The sequence below is a fragment of the Rhinopithecus roxellana genome, chromosome 12 (assembly GCF_007565055.1).
Source record: "Rhinopithecus roxellana isolate Shanxi Qingling chromosome 12, ASM756505v1, whole genome shotgun sequence".
In the NCBI taxonomy this organism is placed as follows: Eukaryota; Metazoa; Chordata; class Mammalia; order Primates; family Cercopithecidae; genus Rhinopithecus; species Rhinopithecus roxellana.
The window spans coordinates 5,114,182-5,136,992 of record NC_044560.1 but is presented as its reverse complement, the minus strand read 5'-3'; the positions used below and the strand labels follow the sequence as shown (position 1 = coordinate 5,136,992).

Genomic DNA, 22,811 nt, shown 5'->3' with positions numbered 1-22,811 from the left:
TTGAGACGAGCCTGTGGAACATGGTGAAACTCTGTCTCTACTAAAATACAAAAAATTAGCGGGACATGGTGACGTGCAGCTGTAGTCCCAGCTACTCAAGAGGCTGAGGCAGGAGAATCACTTGAACCCAGGAGGCGGAGGTTGCAGTGAGCCGAGATTGCACCACTGCACTCCAGCCTGGGCAACAGAGCAAGACTCCATCTCTCAAAAAAAAAAAAAAAAAAGGCCAGGCCGGAGACTCACGCCTATAATCCCATCATTTTGAGATGCCGAGGCAGGCAGATCGTGAGGTCAAGAGATCCAGACCAGCCTAGCCAACACGGTGAAACCCCGTCTCTACTAAAAATAGAAAAATTAGCCAGGCGTGGTGGCGGGTGCCTGTAATTCCAGCTGCCTGGGAGGCTGAGACAGGAGAATCACTTGAACCCGGGAGACCATGCCACTGCACTCCAGCCTGGGTGACAGAGCAAGATTCCGTCTCAAAAAAAAAAAATGTATAAATAACACATGGATCAAAAAAGAAATCTCAAGAAATTTTTTAATGTTTTGAACTAAATGAAAAAGAAAATATAATTTATCAAAATCTGTGGGATGTAGTGAAAGCAGTGCTTAGTGGAAAATTTAAGCATTTAATATATATATATTAGAAAAGAAGAAAGAACTAAAATCAATTATATAAGCTTCAACCTTAGGAAACTAGAAAAAAAATCAGCAGATTAAATACAAAGAGAGCAGAAGAAAATGAAATAAAAACTGAAACAAAAATCAATAAAACTGAAAAAGGAACTCAAAAGAGAAAAGCAACAAAAACCAAAAGCAGGTTTTCTGAAAAAAAAATCAATAAAACTGATAAGTCTCCAGCCAGGCTAACTATGAAAAAAAGAGAGAAGACACAAATTTCTAATATCAGAAATGAAAGCGGGAACACCACTATAGACTCTACGGACACTAAAAAGATAAATAAAGGGGCCGGGCGCAGTGGCTCACGCCTGTAATCCCAGCACTTTGGAAGGCCGAGGCGGGCAGATCACGAGGTCAGGAGATCGAGACCATCCTGGCTAACACGGTGAAACTCCGTCTCTACTAAAAAAAAAAAAAAAAAATTAGCTAGGCGTGGTGGCGGGCGCCTGTAGTCTCAGCTACTTGGGAGGCTGAGGCAGGAAAATGGCGTGAACCCGGGAAGCGGAGCTTGCAGTGAGCCGTGATTGTGCCACTGCACTCAAGCCTGGGCAACAGAGCAAGACTCCATCTCAAAAATAAAATAAAATAAAATAAAATAAAACAAAATAAACAAATAAATAAGAAAAAAATACAAAAAAATTAGCCAGGAGCGTGGTGGCATGCGCCTGTAATCGCAGTTATTCAGGAGGCTTACGCAGGAGAATAGCTGGAACCTGGGAGGTGGAGGCGGAGGCTGCAGTAAGCCAAGATCACACCATTGCACTTCAGCCTGGGAGACAGAGTGAGACTCAGTCTCAAAAAAAAAAAAAAAACATATAAATAAGAGGCTGGGTGTGGTGGTCCACACCTGTAATCTCAGCACTTCGGGAGGCCGAGGCAGGGGGATCACCTGAGATCAGGAGTTCGAGACCACCCTGACCAACATGGAGAAACCACGTCGCTACTAAAAATACAAAATTAGCTGGGTGTGGTGGGGCATGCCTGTAATCCCAGCTACTGGGGAGGCTGAGGCAGGAGAATTGCTTGACCCGGGAGGTGGAGGTTGCAGTGAGCCATTGCATTCCAGCCCGGACAACAAGAGCAAAACTCCATCTCAAAAATAAATACATAAATAAACAAATAAATAAGAAATATTATGAACAACTCTATGCCTAAAAATTTGATAACCTATATGAAATTTATCAGTTCCTTGGAAGACACAATCTGCCAAAACTCACCCAACAAAAAGCACACAATCTATATAGACCTGTATCTCTTAGAGAAAGTAAATCAGTAAATAACCTTCCAAAATGAAAAGTACTAGACCCAGATGGGTTCACTGGTGAACTGTACCAAACATTTAAGGAAGAAATTCCACCAATCGGCCGGGTGCGGTGGCTCAAGCCTGTAATCCCAGCACTTTGGGAGGCCGAGACGGGCGGATCACGAGGTCAGGAGATCAAGACCATCCTGGCTAACACTGTGAAACCCCGTCTCTACTAAAAATACAAAAACTAGCTGGGCGAGGTGGCAGGCGCCTGTAGTCCCAGCTACTCGGGAGGCTGAGGCAGGAGCATGGCGTAAACCCGGGAGGCGGAGCTTGCAGTGAGCTGAGATCCGGCCACTGCACTCCAGCCCGGGCGACAGAGTGAGACTCCATCTCAAAAAAAAAAAAAAAGAAATTCCACCAATTATCTACATCTCTTCCGAAAAACAAAAGCAAAGGGAATACTTCCTCACTTATTCTATGAGGCCACCATTTTTGTTTGTTTGTTTGTTTTTGTTTTTTTGTTTTCGAGACAGAGTTTCGCTCTTGTTGCCCAGGCTGGAGTGCAATGTCAGGATCTCGGCTCACTGCAACCTCCGCCTCCCAGGTTCAAGTGATTCTCCTGCCTCAGCCTCCCAAGTAACTGGGATTATGCGCATGTGCCACCATGCCTGGCGAATTTTTTCTACTTTTATTAGAGACAGGATTTCTCCATGTTGGTCAGGCTGATCTCGAACTTCTGACCTCAGGTGATCCGCCCGCCTTGGCCTCCCACAGTGCTGGGATTACAGGCGTGAGACACCGCGTCCGGCCTCAGCCACCATTATTCTACCAAAACCAAAGATGTTACAAGAAAACTACATACCAGTATCTCTCATGAACACAGACGCAAAAACCCTCAACAAAGCAAACAAAAAAAACGCAAACACACGTTTACTATAGTATTCTAAGTACTTTACAAAGTTGGTTCAATCCTCTCACCCACTCTGTGAGAGGGGTATTATTATTATCCTCCCCATTTTACAGATGAAGAAACTGAGGCACAGAGAGATTAAGCAAGATGTCCAAGATCACATAGCTAACGAGCCGCAGACCTGGGGTCTGAACCTCAACAGTTTGGTTCAGAGTTCATGCTCATAACTGGTCCACTACGCTCTTGTAGTGCCAAAATTTAAGCAGAACTGAGACCCTTGGACTTTCTGACAAGGAATGCTTCCCTCCAAAATAGAAAGATGCTCTCTGATTAGAATTCCAGCAGGGCCTGGCTAACTGATGTCAGGCCACGTTATGAAGAGGATCCTACATCAAAAGCTGCCCCAGCCAGACCATTTCTAAAGCTCTTGTCAACTCTGCAACTGTGAGTTCCACAGAGTGTGCAAATCTCTGAGATGTTCACATTAAAAAGTGTTACCAATTTTCAAATAATGGGACTTTGTTAATAGGATGTACTATCCATCCAGATTTTTTAAACTCCACTCTAATTTTATAATCTACTTTCCTGACTCAACTGTACATGAAAGAGGTACAGACTCACCCGAATGTATGCCTTCTGAATCTTCTCTATTATAGGGAAACAGGGTTAAAGACACCCCAGACCAGATCCCCCTGTTCATTCCTACTTGCCCTATTCTGAACTACCAAAGTACCACACTGATGACAGTAACAACTTCACCTGTTTCCTCTTTGCTAAAATGGGCTGACTGGGCTAAATGATTTCTCAAGCCCCTTCCATTTCTAGAATTCTAGCCATATAATTCAGGAGTTGATTTTTTTTTTTTTGGACAGAGTCTCACTTTGTCGCCCAGGCTGGAGTGCAGTGGCATGATAAGGGCTCACTGCAGCCTCAAGCTCCAGGGCTCAAATGATCCTCCCACCTCAGCATCTCAAGTAACTGGGGCCACAGGCACCCGCCACCACGCCTAGCTAATTTTTTATTTTTTGTAGAGACAAGGTCTCGCTCTGTTGTCCAAACTCTTGGACAAGATGATTCAAGTCTATACCTGAATCCACCAGGACCCCAGTCTATACCTGAATCCACCAGGACCCCAGTCTATACCCGAATCCACCAGGACCCCAGTCTACAGCAGAATCCACCAGGACCCCAGTCTATAACCGAATCCACCAGGACCCCAGAGTCTATACCCGAATCCACCAGGACCCCAGAGTCTATACCTGAATCCACCAGGACCCCAGTTTATACCTGAACCCACATATACTCAAGTTGTTGGTCCTACAGAACCCAAGTATTCAAAGAGCCAGCGCTTCCCATATGCGGGTTTCACAGCCCACAAATACTGTATTTTCCATTCACGTTTGGTTGAAAACAATCCACTCACAAGTGGACCCCTGCAGTTCAAAGCCTGGTTGTTCAAGGCTCAGCTGCACTGTACTGTAATGGTGGGTGAGCGTGTACGCACGTGCACGCATGCGCTGGATTTTACTGCCAATTTGCCCAATTTGCACTTGTTATGGGTTAAGTATGTTTCTGACAGTCACTTTTGGAGCTTTATAAGCATTGTTTATAACAAGTTTCCATGGGGAAGATACAATTTGGGTTCCCACTTGAACTCCAAACAGATCAATATGAGTTATCTTTTCAAATCAGAAAGGGCTTAGGTACCAGGAAACAATGTATCAAGACAAAGCTAGGTTGAGGCAGTTTGCCAATGACTGCTAGAAGATCCCATGAGCGGAGGTGGTCAGGAATTTCAGCAAGGGGTAAGTTCAGTTTACCCAGGCCTGGGGATAGACTGAGTGGAGGAGTAACAAGTGCCGAGCTCTCAGGAAAAAGGCCTCAATCAGACCAGAACTAGGCATGGACTCACACTGGTTGGCCACTGCTGTGGGCTGCTCAGATGCCAGGGTTCCATCACTGCTCTCTGCCCCAGCTTGCCCCAGCTTACCTGTCTGTACTTGGGTTTCCAAACGATAAGACAGTACAGCCAGGACTGCTCTACCCTGAGCCAAGGCTGCTGTCCCAAATCCTCATCTGGTCTCCTGAGCCACTGGGCTGAGTTTCCAGATATAATAGAAACTTCAGGAAACCCTTTTCCCTTCTCCCTCAGGCCTAAGCAACAACCAGATCTGGCCCGAGGGGCCTATGTTTGTTCTCCCTTTGTCCCTGGCTTCACTCTGTCCACCACAGTGAAAACCTCACACCCAGAAAACACCCACAGCCCAAGCTGAGGGGAAACAACGGCCCTCCAGGCTCTGCCCTGATTCTCTGCCAAGACTTAGACCTCCGGCCTTATACTGTCACTGTCCGCTGGCCCCAGACGCCTCCCAGAGAGTCCTCCCTGAGAAGACACAGGATGTGCGTGACAGCCCATCAGACACACACCGCCCAGCCTCCAGGAGCCACTCTGAAGCGCCCACACAGACCCGGATCTTCCTTACTCGCCTGATGGTCTGTCCCCTTCCTGGGTCAGCACCCAGCCCTGAATAATTCAGTCCTTCGATCTCTGCAGTCAGGCTCCTGTGCAAACCACTCTGCACCATGCATTCCTGAAGATAATATGAACGGCCTCTTAATCACCAACCCACCTGCCTCTCCTCGGTTCTCATGCTTGCATTCACTTCTCTAACATCTAAACTGGGTCGGGCAGGGTGGCTCATGCCTGTAATTCCAGCGCTTTGGGAGGTCAAGGAGGCTGGATCACTTGAGGTCAGGAGTTTGAGACCAGCCTGGTCAACACGGTAAAACCCCGTCACTACTAAAAATACAAGCAGTGGCTCACGCCTGTAATCCTAGCATTTTCGGAGGTCTGGGCAGATGGATTATGAGGTCAGGAGTTCGAGACCAACCTGGCCAACATGGCGAAAGCCCATCTCTACTAAAAATACAAAAATCAGCTGGGCATGGTGGCGGGTGCCTGTAATCCCAGCTACTCAGGAGGGTGAGACAGAAGAACTGTTGGAACCTGGGGGACGGAGGCTGCAGTGAGCTGAGATCACACCACTGCACTCCAGCCTCCTTGACCTCCGTCTCAAAAAAACTACAAAAATACAAAAATTAGCCAGGCATGATGGTGCGCGCCTGTGATCCCAGCTACTCGGGAGGCTGAGGCAGGAGAACAGCTTGAACCTGGGAGGCAGAGGCTGCAGTGAGCCAAGATCACGCCACTGCACTCCAGCCTGGCCAACAGAGTGAGACTGAGTGAGGAAGGAAGGAAGGAAAGAAGGAGGGAGGGCGGGCAGGTTGGGTACAGTGGCTCACGCCTGTAATCCCAGCACTTTGGGAGGCTGAGGCAGGTGGATCATCTAAGGTCAGGAGTTCGAGACCAGGCTGGCCAACATGGTGAAACCCCATCTCTACTAAAAATACAAAAATTAGTCAGGTGTGGGAGTGTATGCCTCTAATTCCAGCTACTCGGGAGGCTGAGGCAGGAGAATTGCTTGAACCCGGTAGGCGGAGGTTGCAGTGAGCCAAGATCGCGCCACTGCACTCCAGGCTGAGCAACAGAATGATACTCTGTCTCAAAAATAAATAAGTAAATAAGTAAAGGCTGGGCACAGTGGCTCACGCCTGTAATCTCAGCACTTAGGGAGGCCAAGGCAGATAGATCACCTGAAGTCACGAGTTCGAGACTAGGCCGGCCAACATGGTGAAACCCCAACTCTACTACAAATACAAAAATCAGCCAGGTGTGGCAGTGTACGCCTGTAGTCCCAGCTACTCAGGAGGCTGAAGCAGGAGAATCTCTTGAACCTGGGAGGCAGAGACTGCAGTGAGCCGAGATCGCGCCACTGCACTCCAGCCTGGGCGACAGAGTGAGACCCCATCTCAAAATACATAAATTAATTAATTAAATTAAAAATAAATAAATAAAAATAAAATCTAAATTGTGACCACATCTATCTAGAATGCCTCATTCCACACACCTCTGGATCCTCTTTCCTCTCTGATCTCTGATCAATTATCTTGCTCTTGGGACCCTCACAACAATGTATGACATACTTTACATGCAACAAGAAAGATTCAGTCAACACAATCTGCTCAGACCCACTGCCATATGCACTGCTTTAAGTAGCGGTAAAAAGCCCAAACCTTCTAAGAACACTCAGAAAAAGTCTAGAAAAAGACAAGGTTAATAAACTTTACCAACTGAATCTGCAAATATGTATTAACCAGTGGCATTAATGACCTCTCTAAAACATTATTTCATTCAAACAAACATTAATGTCATAGTTGTTATTAAAGTCACCAGAAGGGAGGGAAAAGGCTATGTTATGAAACTATCCCAGTGGTACGTGCTCCAATTTAGAAGAGGCTTTAACATGTCAGATTTCATATAAAAAAGCATTTAAGCCAGTGTTTATTCTCTATTCAAGGCTCTGAATGTTTAGAAGACATGTATTCGCTGCTTCCTAGCTGAACAAGAGGCGGCTCTCATACACTTGGGCACGGACTTTTTAAACCCTTGCCAAATGAAAACGTTTTCTACAGGAATCATGAGCTGGTATCAATGGACATTTACAGACAGCTCAGAAGCAAGCTCTGACCTTGCCAACTTAGGGCTTTATAATCAGTCAGGATTATCAAGGTCCCCTACCGACTAGTCACAAGGCACTAGTAACTGAGGGGCTCGAAAACTCAAAACGACTGTACCCCACCTGTTACTCCCCACCCCCACTGTTCCTTTAATAATTTTAGCCCAGAGTGAGGGAGCCTAAGGAGAAAATGAAATTCAAGTCAGTTCATTTTACTATTTACTTACTAGTCTGATAAATGCTTGAAATGCATGGCAAGAAAAAAAAAAAAGATTAGGGATTATCCAAGAATTTTAATTATTTGTTATCCTTGTTACTAATTCCATAGATAATAAGAAACTAGCATGAGTTAGTCAAAGCATTTTAAAAGTAAACATAGGGCTGGGTGCGGTGGCTCACACCTGTAACCCCAGCACTTTGGGAGGCCAAGACAGGTGGATCACGAGGTCAGGAGATCATCCTGGCTAACACAGTGAAACCCCATCTCTACTAAAAACACAAAAAATTAGCCGGGCATGGCGGTAGGCACCTGCAGTCCCAGCTACTCGAGAGGCTGAGGCAGGACAATGGTGTGAACCCGGGAGACGGAGCTTGCAGTGAGCTGAGATCCGGCCACTGTACTACAGCCTGGGTGACAGCGAGACTCTGTCTCAAAATAAATAAATAAAATAAAAATAAAAGTAAACATAAGCCGGCGCGGTGGCTCATGCCTGTAATCCCAGCACTTTGGGAGGCCAAGGTGGATGGGTCACGAGGTCAGGAGATCGAGATCATCCTGGCTAACATGGTTAAACCCCATCTCTACTAAAAATACAAAAAAAATTAGCTGGGCGTGGTGGTGCGTGCATGTAATCCCAGCTACTCGGGAGGCTGAGGCAGGTGAATCGCTTGAACTGGGAGGCAGAGGTTGCAGTAAGCCGAGATCCCGCCACTGCACTCCAGACTGGGCGACAAAGCGAGACTCAGTCTCAAAAAAATAAAAAAAAGTAAACATAATCTGCTTAACACAAGGGCTTTAATCCCACAAATCATAAGCGACCCTAGTCTTCCATGAGCCTCTGGTTACCATTGGTTCTCACTGTCTACTGAGAATGGAGTACAGCCGGTCCTTTGCTGGGTGCTGGGGATGGAAAGATGACCGGGAAGCCTGCACCCTGAGACCACGGAGAATGAAAGGCAGGCGTCTTCTCCCAAGGGGAGGGAGGAGCATCAACCAGAGGTGCAGTTGAGCAGGGACACAGAGGACAAGCAACTCTGGTGAAAATCTCAGGCCCTGGGCCCACAATTGGACTATTAATACTCTGTCATCTAAGTTTATCAATACTCAGGACTGGTTCCCTCCATGTGCCAGGAGCCAGGCATAGAAGGGCCCCTAGGTTGGTTTAAAAACCTATTGCCGGCCCGGCGCAGTGGGCTCATGCCTGTAATCCCAGCACTTTGGGAGGCCGAGGCTAGTGGATCACCTGAGGTCGGGAGTTCAAGACCAGCCTGACAAACACAGAGAAGCCCCATCTCTACTAAAAATACTAAATTAGCCAGACCAGTGGTGATGCATGCCTGTAATTCCAGCCACTTGGGAGGCTGAGGCAGGAGAATCACTTGAACCTGGGAGCTGGAGGTTGCGGTGAGCCAAGATCATGCCATTGCATTGTAGCCTAGGTAACAAGAGTGAAACTCCACCTCAAAAAAAAAAAAAAAAAAAAAAAAACCTATTGCCAACCAGGTGAGGTAGCTCAGCCTGTAATCCCAGTACTCTGGGAGGCTGAGGCGGGAGGATCACTTGAGGTCAGGAATTCAGGACCAGCCTGGCCAACATGGTGAAACCCCCTCTCTACTAAAAATACAAAAATTAGCCGGGCATGGTAGCGGGTGCCTAGTAATCCCAGTTACTCAGGAGGCTGAGGCATGAGAATTGCTTGAACCCAGGAGGTGGAGGTTGCAGTAAGCCAAGAATATGCCACTGCACTCCAGCCTGGGTGACAGGGTGAGACTGTCTAAAAAACAAAAAGAAAAACCTGCTGTCATCTTGAAATTTTTTATAATTTTTGGGCCAGATGCAGTGGCTCACGCCTGTAATCCTAACACTTTGGGAGGCTGAGGCAGGTGGAGTGCCTGAGCTCAGGAGTTCGAGACCGTCTTGGGCAACATGGTGAAACCCTGTCTCTACTAAAAGTACAAAAAATTAGCCGGGCTTGCTGGTGCATGTCTGTAATCTCAGCTACTCGGGAGGCTGAGGCACTAGAATTGCTTAAACCCAGGAGGATGAGGTTATAGTGAGCTGAGATCCCACCAGTGCACTCCAGCCTGAGCAACACAGCGAGACTCTGTCTCAAAAAAAAAAGTTTTAATAATTTTTGAACAAGGGGCCCCACACTTTATTTTGCATTGGCCCCTTGGACTATGTAGCTAGTTCTATCAATCTTCATCATTAACTACATCTGAAAAATGCAAAAAAAAAATCAGTGTGACTAGATTCTGCATTTCAGATGGAATTAATCATATTCTTTAAAAGCCACTTGGCCGGGCGCAGTGGCTCAAGCCTGTAATCCCAGCACTTTGGGAGGCCGAGACGGGCGGATCACGAGGTCAGGAGATCGAGACCATCCTGGCTAACACGGTGAAACCCCGTCTCTACTAAAAAAATACAAAAAACTAGCCGGGCGAAGTGGCGGGCGCCTGTAGTCCCAGCTACTTGGGAGGCTGAGGCAGGAAAATGGCGTAAACCCGGGAGGCGGAGCTTGCAGTGAGCTGAGATCCGGCCACTGCACTCCAGCCTGGGCGACAGAGCGAGACTCCGTCTCAAAAAAAAAAAAAAAAAGCCACTTATAGACAACCTCATACAAATCATTCCAAAGTTTTATATTTCTTCAATTTAAATTTATAACATTCAACTGTTTTGAAGTGGTCCTCAAAAGGACTATATAAGAAAAATTTTAGGCTGAGCATGGTGGCTCATGCCTATAATCCTAGCACTCTGGGAGGCGGAGGCAGGCAGATTGCTTGAGTCCAGGAGTTTGAGACCAATCTGGGCAATATGGTAAAACCCCATCTCTACAAAATAATAATAATAATAATAATAATAAATAAATTAGCCAAGCATGGTAGAGTGTGCCTGTAGTTCCAGCTACTCAGGGGACTGAAGTGGGAGGATTGCTTGAACCTGGGAGGGCGGAGGTTGCGGTGAGCCGAGATCGTGCCACAGAACTCCAGCCTGAATAAAAATGTCTTTGCGGCCGGGCGCGGTGGCTCACGCCTGTAATCCCAGCACTTTGGGAGGCCGAGACGGGCGGATCACGAGGTCAGGAGTTCGAGACCATCCTGGCTAACACGGTGAAACCCTGTCTCTACTAAAAAATACAAAAAGCTAGCCGGGCGAGGTGGCGGGCGCCTGTAGTGCCAGCTACTTGGGAGGCTGAGGCAGGAGAACGGCGTAAACCCGGGAGGCGGAGCTTGCAGTGAGCTGAGATCCGGCCACTGCACTCCAGCCTGGGCAACAGAGCGAGACTCCGTCTCAAAAAAAAAAAAAAAAAAAAAGGTCTTTGCTATACTTCAAGTATGTAAACAAAGATGATATCCATTTTTACTGAGTTTAAAAATTCCCTTTGAATATAAAGACGTATTTCTAAGTGTTTTCTATGTTTGAAGATTGGGTAAACGAGGAATAGTTAAATAAAATCAAAGGACTAGAAAAAATAATTTACTTTTAAACAAAGCACATTTTTAGCCAACTAGCATAACAAAAATGAATGAATGAAATGTTGGCTGGACATGGGGGCTCACGCCTGTAATCCCAGCACTTTGAAGGGCCAAATAGGGCAGATTGCTTGAGCCCAAGAGTTCGAGACCAGCCTGGGCAACATAGCAAGACCCTGTCTCTAAAAAATTTTTAAATTAGCCAGGTGTGGTGGTGTGCACCCATGGTCCCAGCTACTCGGGAGGCTGAGGTGGGAGAATGGCTTGAGCCCGGGGAGGTCGAGGCTGCAGTGAGCTGTGATTGTGCCACCACACTCCAACCTGGGCAACAGAACAAGATCCCGTCTCAAAAAATAAAAGAAAAATAAAAAGAAAAGAAATGTCACTTTCTAAAGTAGTTGCAATTTGAGAATTGTCATGTTTTTTCCAGTCCCTTTCATTAGGTGAAGCCCTGTTCCTGGAAGCAGGATACTGACTCTGTATGTGACTGGGTGGGTGGCCCCCAAACACTGCACGTGCAGCCCTGTGCTAGGCTCATTCCTGAGAAATCCACAGAAATCAGGCCTAGGCCTCAATGCTCTCGGCCTCTCTTAATGTGTGAGGTGGTAAAAACAATGAACTGTAGGCCTGGATGCCTGCAAAAATACAGAGGAGTGATAAAATTCAGTCCTAAGGAAACCTAACCAAAGGCTCAATGTTTTTAAGAAAAGGGTTGCTCTGTGAGCTAGCAAGGGCCCCATAGCAATAGAGTTCAAACAGAGGCTGAATGATCAACACACAGGGACGTATGAGGAAACGTCTGTTTTACAGGGAAGGCTATTTAAAGTATCGAGGAAAGAACTTTCAAAGTTCCTTTCAACTCAAAGTCTAAAGTCCGGGGTAAAAATTATATGAGAGACAATGGCAAAGGAAGGAATTGGTTAGATGAAATGCCAGTTTGCACCTAGACTAGGAAAAAAAATTCAACTTAAAATTCTAACAAACTAGAAAACTGTGAAATGTGTATTTGATTAGAAAAATGCTCCTGTGAGGGATTACGGAGGTCAAGTGGATACAGGATGGTGCAGCCACTTTGTACAACCAGCCGGTAGTTCCTCAAAATGTTAAACACAGGCCGGGCATAGTGCTCACGCCTGTAATCCCAGCACTTTGGGAGGCCGAGGCAGGTGGATCACTTGAGGTCAGGAGTTGGAGACCAGCCTGGCCAACACGGTGAAACCTCGTCTCTACTAAAATACAAAAACTAGCCAGGCATGGTGGCAGGCGCCTGTAATCCCAGCTACTGGGGAGGCTGAGGCAGGAGAATTTCTTGAACCCGGGAGACGGAGGCTGCAGTGAGTAAAGATCACATCACTGCACTCCAGCTTAGGCAATAGAGTGAGACTCCATCTCAAAAAAAAACTTTTTTTAATTTAAAAAGTTAAATCTAAGACTTACCCTAAGATCCAACGATTCCACTTGGGTATATATCCAAGAGAAATGAAAACATACGTCCACACAAATTCCTGTACAAAAATGTTCATAGTAGTATTTTCCAAATACAAAGTGGAAATAACCCAAATGTCCATCAATGAATAAACGGATAAACAGAATGTGTTATATTCCTACCAGGATATATTACTTACCTGTGAAAAGAAACGAAGTCCTGATACATGCTACAACATGGATGAACCTTGAAGATATCATACTAAGCAAAAGAAGCTAGTCACAAAAGGCCACATATTATGATTCACTTGATATGAAATGTCCAAAATAAGCAAATCCATAGACAGAAAGTAGACTAGGGATTGCCAAAGGATGGAGGAGGAGGGAGATGGAGAATGAGCGCTAACATACATGGGGTTTCTTTTGGGGGTGATGAAAGTGTTCTGAAATTAGACAGTGGTGATGGCTGCACAACTTTGTGAATATACTAAAATCACTGAATTGTATGCCTTAAAAGGTTGAATTTTATGGTGTGTGAATTATATCTCAATAAAGCTACTTTAAAAAAAAAAGGAGTGGATGCAGAAAAAGGTGGGTTTTCTTGTTTGTTTTGTTTTGTTTTATTTTGAGACAAAGTCTGGCTCTGTCACCCAGGCTAGAGTGCGGTGGCATGACAAAGGTGGTCTTCCTTTTTTTTGAGATGGAGTTTTGCTCGTTGCCCAGGCTGGAGTGCAATGGTACAATCTCAGTTCACCGCAACCTCTGCCTCCTGGATTCAAGCAATTCTCCTGCCTCAGCCTCTCGAGTAGCTGGGATTACAGGCATGTGCCACCATGTCCGGCTAATTGTGTATTTTTAGTAGAGACGGGGTTTCTCCATGTTGGTCAGGCTGGTGTCGAACTCCTGACCTCAGGTGATCCACCCACCTCAGCTTCCCAAAGTGCTGGGATTACAGGCGTGAGCCACCACGCCCAGTTGCTGGTCCTCCTTTGTCCTACACAATGACTCAGAGAAAGTACAGATCAAGGTAGGCTTGAAAAGTGGCAGACTCAACAGAAGTTCTTGTCACGGGAGAATCAGACAGAACGAAACAGACGGCTGAAAGATGATTCTTTGTCCGGGTGTGGTAGCTCATGTCTATAATCTCAGCTCTTTGGGAGGATGAGGTGCGAGGACTGATTGAGCCCAGGAGTTCGAGACCAGCCTGAGCAACACAGTGAGACACTATTTCTATTCATTCTTTTTAAGATGATTATTCATGTCTGACCAAAAAAGTAAAAAAGCAAAAACATGACTCTTCTTCTGATATGCTACCACATACTTCTTATTGGGGTTCCAGAATGGGAAGGAAGTTAACTTTCAGATTTCTTTTTTTTTCTGAGACGGAGTTTTGCTCTCATTGCCCAGGCTGGAGTGCAATGACGCGATCTCGGCTCACCGCAACCTCCACCTCCCTGGTTCAAGCGATTCTCCTGCCTCAGCCTCCCGAGTAGCTGGGATTACAGGCATGCACCACCACACCCGGCTAATTTTATAGTTTTTAGTAGAGTTGGGGTTTCTCCATGTTGGTCAGGCTGGTCCCTAACTCCCGACCTCAGGTGATCCGCCCGCCTTGGCCTCCCAAAGTGCTGGGATTACAGATGTGAGCCACCGCACCCAGCCAACTTTCAGATGTTTTACAGGTATTTAAACTGCTTTAAACTCTGTTACTTTGAAGTATGTGAATCTCTGCCAAGAACCTTTAAAACTAAAAACTTTAGTAACAGATCTCGTGAAAATTTTTAATCTAATAATAATATCCTAAAACTAAATCAAAAAATGAGCAAAAATACACCTAAAACATAGGAGAGAAAGAACCTATCAAATCAGACGATCAGCATTCTAGTTCCCAGGTGGTGGCGGCTCTTGGGGATAAGATGGGTATTGTGTGTCAGGCTGACACAGTGGGGATGCTGTCACCATTTGAGGGTTCCTATACATGGCCTTTGCATAGCCTCAAAACACCACTTTTGAGGGCTTGTTAGTTTGGCTTTTTTTTTTTTTTTTAGAGACAGAGTCGCCCAGGCTGGAATGCAAGTGGTGTGACCTTGGCTCACTGCAGCCTCAACCTGCCAGGTTCAATCAGTTCTCCAGGCTCAGACTCTTGAGTAGGTAGGACTACAGGCATATGTCACCATGCCCAGCTATTATTTTTGTATTTTTAGTAGAGATGGGGTTTCATCATGTTGCATAGGCTGGTCTTGAACTCCCGGACTCAAGCAATCCACCCATCTTGGCCTCCCAAAGCAATGGGATTACAGGTGTGAGCTACCATGCCTGGCCATTTGGTTGGTTGTTTTTTGCTTGTTTGTTTGTTTGTTTTTTGAGACTGAGTCTCACTCTGTCACCAGGCAGGAGTGCAGTGGTGCAATCTCCGCTTTCTGCAACCTCCGCCTCCCAGGCTGAAGCGATTCTCTTGCTTCAGCCTCCCGAGTAGCTGGGACTACAGGTACACGCCACCACACCCGGCTAATTTTTGTATTTTTAGTAGACACGGGGTTTAATCATGTTGGCCAGAATGGTCTCCATCTCTTGACCTCATGATCCACCCGCCTCGGCCTCCCAAAGTGCTGGGATTATAGACGAGCCACCGTGCCAGGCCTTGGTTATTTCTTAATGCAAAACCATAACATTGTGTAAATCATTTCCACCAATCTTGAATCTGTAGTCCTGAAACACTACTAAAATCTGTATTTTGTAGCAAATCAACATTTTAAATTTCACTTACAAAGACACATTTCTTCAAGCAACTCTTTTTTGTTTTTTTGAGACAGTCTCGCTCTGTCACCCAGGCTGGAGCACAGTAGCGCAATCTCGGCTCACTGCAAGCTCCGCCTACCAGGTTCACATCATTCTCCTGCCTCAGCCTCCGGAGTAGCTGGGAGTACAGGCGCCCGCCATCACGCCCGGCTAATCTTTTGTATTTTTTTTAGTAGAGATGGGGCTTCACCGTGTGAGTCAGGATGGTCTGCATCTCCTGACCTTGTGATCCACCCACCTTAGCCTCCCAAAGTGCTGGGATTCCAGGCATGAGCCACCGCGCCCGGCCCCTTCAAGCAACTCTTCATACTAAATTAAGATCCATTGAAAAACCAAGTTTTAATGATCTAAGCCCTCACCCAGAATACATAAGAAATAGACTCTTGATGGATTTTTAGGATAATCAGATCTCTATTTTGTTTCAACTCTTATAAATGAAAACTCTATCCAAAAAAAAAATTAAAAAACGTATTTTCCTGTCTCAGAAAGCAATACTAAAAATAGCTCAGCACTTTTTTTCCTTAGTTCTAAAATTTTAACATATCTCAGCTTCCTCATTTTAAACACTTAGACTTGGTTTAATAAGCTTCACTAAGTCCTGCAGCTAGTTCTATGAAATTATAGCATTTTCTAGTTTCAGTGTAATAATTATATTTTATATCCCACAAAAATTTCATTTATTGGTCATATTCTTCGTAACTAAAACTGAAATATTAGTTGCTGTTTTTGGCTTAAATATCAAATACTGGCACATATAATGTATGGTATGACCTCCTAAACCTTCCTTCTGAAAAATAGTTCCTATAAACTGCTTGGTTTGACGCTTTTTCTCCCAAAAAATATCCAGCCAAAGGATGAATTCCAGCTAACTGAAGTTTCCAGTTAACTGAAGTTTCCAGTTAACGGAGTTAATGCTCTAAAATTGGAATATATTCAATATTGTTCGTATTTTATTATTTCTTCAGCAGTTATAGGTCTCCTTTGAGAAATAAATGTTATTTACTTTCATTATTAACATTGTTAGACTATGGGTAATACCGAGGTCTATATCCGAATGACTTTTTTCCACATCATTACTTACGAAAAACGAGGTAACAAATTAAGAAACCATCTTTCCAAAAAAGCTGAAAATTACAGTATTTTTTTAAAGGGACTCACAGGTGTAGCCACAGAGCTACAGCCTTCGAAGGCCGAGACAGAGTTTCATGATCTAATATCCCCAATACTGCAACCAACAGAATGGATCCTTGAACTTTTTTTTTTTTTTTTTTTTTTGGTATTTTTGTAGTGACAAGGTTTCACCATGTTGCCCAGGCTAGTCTCAAACTCCTGCGCTCAAGCGATCTGTCTGCCTAGTCCTCCCAAAGTGCTAGAATTACAGGTATGAGCCACTGAGGCTGGCCCCATGATCCTTGAAAATTTACCCACTAATGAATTCCCACATCCACACTGTAGAAAGTAAGCTTGGGCCGGGTGCAGTGGCTCACATCTGTAATCTCAGCACTGTGGGAGGCACAGGCAGGTGGCTCACTTCAGGTCAGGAGTTCAGACCAGCCTGGCCAACATGGTGAAACCTTGTCTCTACTAAAAGTACAAAAATGAGCCCAGTGAGATGACATATGCCTGTAGTCCCAGCTACTGGGGAGGATGAGGCAGGAGAATCTCTTGAACCCCGGAGGCAGAGGTTGCAGTGAGCCAAGATCTCCCCAATGCACTCCAGCCTGGGTGACAGAATGAGACTCTGTCTCCCAAAAAAAAAAAAAAAAGAATGTAAGTTTACTTTACACTATGTAATTTTTTTCAGTATATAGCATTTATCTGTGAAGTGAAAATTAGGATGCAAAGCTACTACGCTGTCTAAACTGAAATGCTGTTATCCATCCACCCATTAATTCATTCATTCAATCACACAATACTGGCATGCCTCCGGTGTGCTGCTGACGGGAAACATATGCAAAGCAGACACCCTTCCATCTTGGGGCATATGTTCTACAGAGGGGAAACAGACAGTAAACAACTCAATAAGTAAGCAACAAGGCATGTTAGAATGGGCTAAGTGCTATGGAAAAAAGAAAAAGTGTTGCAGGGAAACAGGATTTAGGGGTTCAGGAAGAGAAATGATTTCAAATAGGATGGTGAGAAGAGGCCTCACCATCTGTGTGCAAATGGAAAAATAACAGTGATTTTTATTTATTATGTGGCTTCGAAATGCATTACACGGTTGAGTTTTTTAAATATTCACATAAGCTATTTTCTCTGCTTCACTGTTCTATTTCTTGATCTCCATGAAGAAGGCAGGTAGCCGACAGAGATGACCATCCAGGGCACGCCAAAGATATTTCTTCTAATATTTTGGCTTACTTAATTTGTTTTTAAGACGGAATCTTGCTTTGTCACCCAGGCTGGAGTGCAGGGGCGCAATCTTGGCTCACTGTAACCTCCACCTCCTGGGTTCAAGCAATTCTTCTGCCTCAGCCTCCCAAGTAGCTGGGATTACAGGCACCCACCAGCACACCCAGCTAATTTTTATATTTTTAGTAGAGACGGGGTGTCACCATGTTGACAAGGCTGGTCTCGAACTCCTGACCTCAGGTGATCCGCCAGCCTCGGCCTCCCAAAGTGCTGGGATTATAGGCGCCAGCCACTGCGCCCAGCTCTACTCAACATTTCTTGAGAACTACAGCTATAATTAAAATAAAATTTGAGGGTCTCTACAAAACTAATAGTCAAGATGTAATTTATATTAGAAAATTTATCATTTTCTCCAGCAGTCTCTACGTAATCTAACATTAACGATTACTAAAGGTAGCTACAGCATGAACAGGAGTTCATGTCGTACTGCCTTACAGCAGTAAAAATTTCAGATATGAGTTGAAATGATCTCTTACAATGAGCCCACAGAGTGTCTCCAAACTGTAAATTTACACATGAAATTCACTTGTAATATTTCAAAATGAAATTGTTTTTATTAGCATTTTGTGTAATAATTCCAAGACATTTTCTAACTTGCAACCTGAACAAAAAACCAATGCGACCAAATAACTGATGGTAAAATGTCTTTATTCTGAAGACTAAGAATCTTGAACTACTGTCTAACGGCACCAAGAAAAACTTAAGAGAAAGCAAATCACAAATGACTCAACTAGTCAACACATCTTTCACACAACATTTCTGTCGGTCTCGGGTAATGAAGATATTCAAAGTTGAAATGTATGCTGTTTAAGTAACCAAGGCAATTAAATAATGACTAACAAATGTAGGTGCTATTTAAGAAAGCACCAATTTTAACAAGAAATGGTATCACTGACTAAACTAAATATACTTAAACTGTTCCCAAAATACCCAATCCAAGCACATATTTTTAAAATGTGTGGGTTTTCCCCAAGAGAAGCAAAACTTTGACATTTCTCTTGGATATATTAGAGTTTCAGACCTCCAACCCACATCTGGAAAGAACATTTCAAACTTAGTTTGATGTTACTTTTAAAAATCAAATGGCCAGCAATGAGATACTTAGTGACTAAGATCTGAATCTGACAGAGTCAACAGAATGTCAGAAATGAAATAAAAGAAGTATTCAAAGTTTATCATCCTCGATGTTTAGAAAGGAACATGGAACAAAAGATGCATTTCCCGCCTCTGCCCTTTAATTTCGTGAACACCACACTTCTCTCCTTATGTCACGCCAGGGAAGGGAAAATAAAAAAATTTTTTAAAGCTTGCTAAATTCAAATATGACCATTTCATCTGGATTTCTATCAATCCTCCTCCCCAAAATTTCTTTTGATTAAAAAAAATCAGAACAGATTTAAGCCTACAGTAGATTCTACAGACTACACCTAGATTACTTTGCTCTAAGGCCAAGGAAAATGTTTACGATTTCAAGATCCACTCAGAAGCAAATACTGTATCTGCAATGCGTAAGCTTTTCGTTGGCAAGACCAGTCAATATCAAAGAACACGCAAGGTTTAAAAGGTTAAGTGGATGAAGGTTAAAAGCTAATAATAAATTAGCCAAGAAATGTTACTTCCCACCGAGCTATAAAATAATTTCGGTCCTACACTCCTAAAGAACCAGAGGGATATCTCGTTTTTGTAGAGGGCATCTAACCCTCTACGGTCTAAATGACCGTCAGAAAAACTGCACCAAGGCACCAGGGGTAGCAGAGACGCAGATTTATAACACTGGGTGAGTCCGCGGTCGCAAATCTCATCGCGATTTCACCTTTGGGTGAAAAGGTGGGAGGGAAGCACGAAGTTTCAGCCTCGGCTCCACTGGAAACAGACAACGTCTGAAGGACCCCGGGAGGAGGCGGAAAGGGGCGAAGTCGTGGTGTCCGCGGTGCAGCAACAGAGAATCGGGATCTTGGAAACGGGATGCGGAGGAGTGGGCTCTTATGTAAGCACACACCAAAACTGTGCGTGCACCCCCCGCCTGATGCACCTCTGAGCACACGTACACACAGCATCTCACCCAGGGGTGCAGCCCCAGACTGCGTGCGCCGCTGAGCGGGGCGGACTGACCCTCTGGCCCGTCTGCACGTCCCCCCAAATCAGCGCAGCCACCACCCCGGGCTGCAGTGGGGGCGGCTCAGGCCCAGGTGCCCCGCCCGGGACCGAGCCTGGCTTCCCCGGGACGCCCGCAGCGCGCGCCCGCAGTCTCCTGCGCCCCGGCTCCGCGAGCCCGACCCCCGACCCGAACCCCACGCCCTGACCCGGCTCCCTGCGCTCGGACCCGACGACTCCCCGCATCCCGGCTCGAATCCCGGCATCCGACCCTACTCCCGCACCGGGACCCGAATCCCCGCACCGGGACCCGAATCCCGCACCGACCCAGCGGCCCGGCCCGGCCCCGGGGCTTACCTCGCGTGGCCCAGACCCCGCCGCCGCACAGCAGTCCGGCCAGCAACAGCCGGGCGGCCGGGGCCAGCGCGGGCGCGGGGCGGCGCAGCATCGCCAGCCCGGGGCGGGAGCGGCAGGGAGGCGCGCGGGACGCCGAGCGGAGCTCTCGGAGCTTTAGAGGCCGGGGGCCGGCTGCTCCGCGGCGCGGCGAGCTCCAGGGATCCAAGGAGGAGCCGCCGCCGCCGCCGCCGCCGCCGCCGTGACGCTGGGCCGCGCGCTCGGGACACGGCGCCCTCCCCGCCTCGGAGCAGCGCCTTGCTGGAGGCAGCGGCAGCAACTAAGATGGCGGCGACGCTCTCTCTCGGGTCCGGCGAGGGTACCCGGCCGGGGGCGGGGTGGCGGCGGGAGGGGCGGGGATGGGGAGCGACGTGAGGCGCGCGCGCGGCGGACCCGGGGAGCGCGCGGGCCCGGGAGGGAAGGGGAGGGGAGGGGAGGGGAGGGAGCGCGCGCGGCGGACCCGGGAGAGGGCGCGCCTCCGAGCCCATCGGCCCCGCCTGGAACGCGCGCCCGCGGGGACGCGGCTGGGGTGGGTTCTGAGCGGCCGGGAGGGGCTCGGGGGACTGTATCCCTTTCCCCGGCCGCAGCTGGAGAGCCTCAACTCCGCGTCCCCACGCGCGCTCCCGGGCTCCTAAGGCCGGGCGAGCGGTACCCGGGGACCCGCGCCTCCTTCTCCACCCCGAGGACTCATCCTTCCCACCCGCCCCGCCGAGGAGCGCAGACCCTGGCGGGGGGAGTGCGGCCCAGGACCCTTGTCACTTAGGGCAGGTCGCGTCGCCTCCCAGAACCTCGGGGTCCTCGTCTCCCCGGTAGAGGTGATGAGAGGAGTCACGAAAGGGGGTCCAGGAGACCAGGTCAGCGAAACGCGCCTGGTAAACAGTCAAGGGCCGCACAGCACTACCCGCACCGGCTCCCGCCCCGGGACCTGCCCCAAGGGCGTCTGTCCTGAATTGACTGAAGGAATCTATTTGAGACTTTCTAAAGACGGCTGGTGTGCGCGCTCTTTCTCAGTGACATAGTGCCATGCTGGTTCTTAGAAAAGCGGAGGTCCGAATGGATAGAGAGGACAGACGAGTCCTCCCCCTCTACCGTGGATCCCTACAGGGATCTTGGGGTCCTCCCATTTTCCCAGCGTCCTGCGGCCCCTCCTCCTCTCCTCTGGACCCCTGGCACCCCCCCGCAGTGGAGGAAAGGCCTGGAACAGCTGCGGATGGGCGTGTGTGCAGGCACTGTACCCTGTGAGACACTATTGGCTCCATTTTGCAGATAAGGAAACTAAGTCAGAAAGGTGAAATGACTTCCCCCGTTGGGACAACTATTGTAAAAAGAATCAACCCTCAAGGACAGGATGTTCGCATTAGGGGGGCACCAACAGCAAAAAGTTGAACACTAAAATGTTCATTTTTCGAGACTGCTAGAAGAGCTATCCATGAATGTCATTGCTCCCGGTGGGGGTGGAGGAGGCTGGGCAGCACTGGAGGTTGGGTGGAGACCGGTTTGTGGGGCGCAGAAGACTTATTTAGGAGAGTAGTGGGCAAAGAGCCCAAAAACATAGATTGAGGCCAGACTGGGGGAATGGACTTGATCCTACAGTCAACAGGAAGACCTGGAACAACTGGGAACAGCGGTGTGGTGTGACCTGGGGAAGGCTTCAAAAGCAATCTAGAATCCAGCTCCCTGCACCTTGTTCCCTGTAAGCATCCTGCACCAAAGCCTAAAGATTCCATCTCGCTAATGTCTCTCCTTCCTTCCCCTGCTCCCCCTCCCCTGGGTTGAGGAAGACCAGACTCCCCTTGGTTGGACCCTTCCCAAAGCACCTGCCTGGCCCCAGCAGGCTCCAAGCCACACCCACCACTCCTTCCAGCCAAGGCTTTGAGTCATCCTCTCCCCTGGTGACGGATGTTGCCATTGCTTCTGCCCCTCCTGGAGGTATCAACTCAGTGAGGGCCTCCCTGCTGCCACCTCATCAGGTCCAGACATCTCTGCCGGGCTTCCCATCCTCCACCCAGCTGACCTCAGGGCATGCTGTCTGCCACTGTCTCCTCTTATTCACTCCCCTCCCAGGGTCAACATCACACTTCCTCCTCCACCCATACCCCGAGCTTCTGGGCTGTCTCCTTCAGGAAGTCCTCCTGCCAGCCCTCTCTCCCCAGCCCCCAGGTGCTCTAACCAAACAGTTCAGCTTTATAATCTGCTGCCTGTGCTGTCGACTGACTAATCCATCAGTGTCTTTTTCTCCTCCCCACTGTATTCTAGTGGGAAGGACCCAGATGGTCTAGTCAGACAGGACTGGACTTCGGTGCTGGCCTCTGCGACTGCAAACGACCTTGGACGGGTTATGGAACTTTCAGAATCTCTTTCCTCACCTGTGAAATGGAACAATCTCTACTTCTTAGAGTTGTGAGAATTAAATGAAATTATGCCACATAGATCTAGAAATACCAGGCTCTATGTGGCAAATAAATGAAAGTGCCACATACAGCCTGGTATTTCTAGATATAAGAGTTTCTTTTTCCCCTCAAGAAGAAGACTTCTGTGCTTCTAGTATACCAGCGAACACAGTAGGTACTCAATAGTG

General features: G+C 47.2%; 1 protein-coding gene across 3 annotated transcripts in view; it reads right to left on the bottom strand.

Annotated features, from left to right (window-relative positions):
* CLSTN1 (calsyntenin 1) overlaps positions 1-21,084 on the bottom strand; it is a 96,750-nt gene extending 75,666 nt beyond the window's left edge. For all 3 annotated transcript variants that reach the window (XM_030942452.1, XM_030942454.1, XM_030942453.1), the window contains exon 1: positions 20,198-21,084. In XM_030942452.1, coding sequence (XP_030798312.1) covers positions 20,198-20,288 — 91 coding nt within the window. In that variant the 5' untranslated portion in view covers positions 20,289-21,084. The remainder of the gene's footprint in view (positions 1-20,197) is intronic.
* Positions 21,085-22,811: the final 1,727 nt, after the last annotated feature.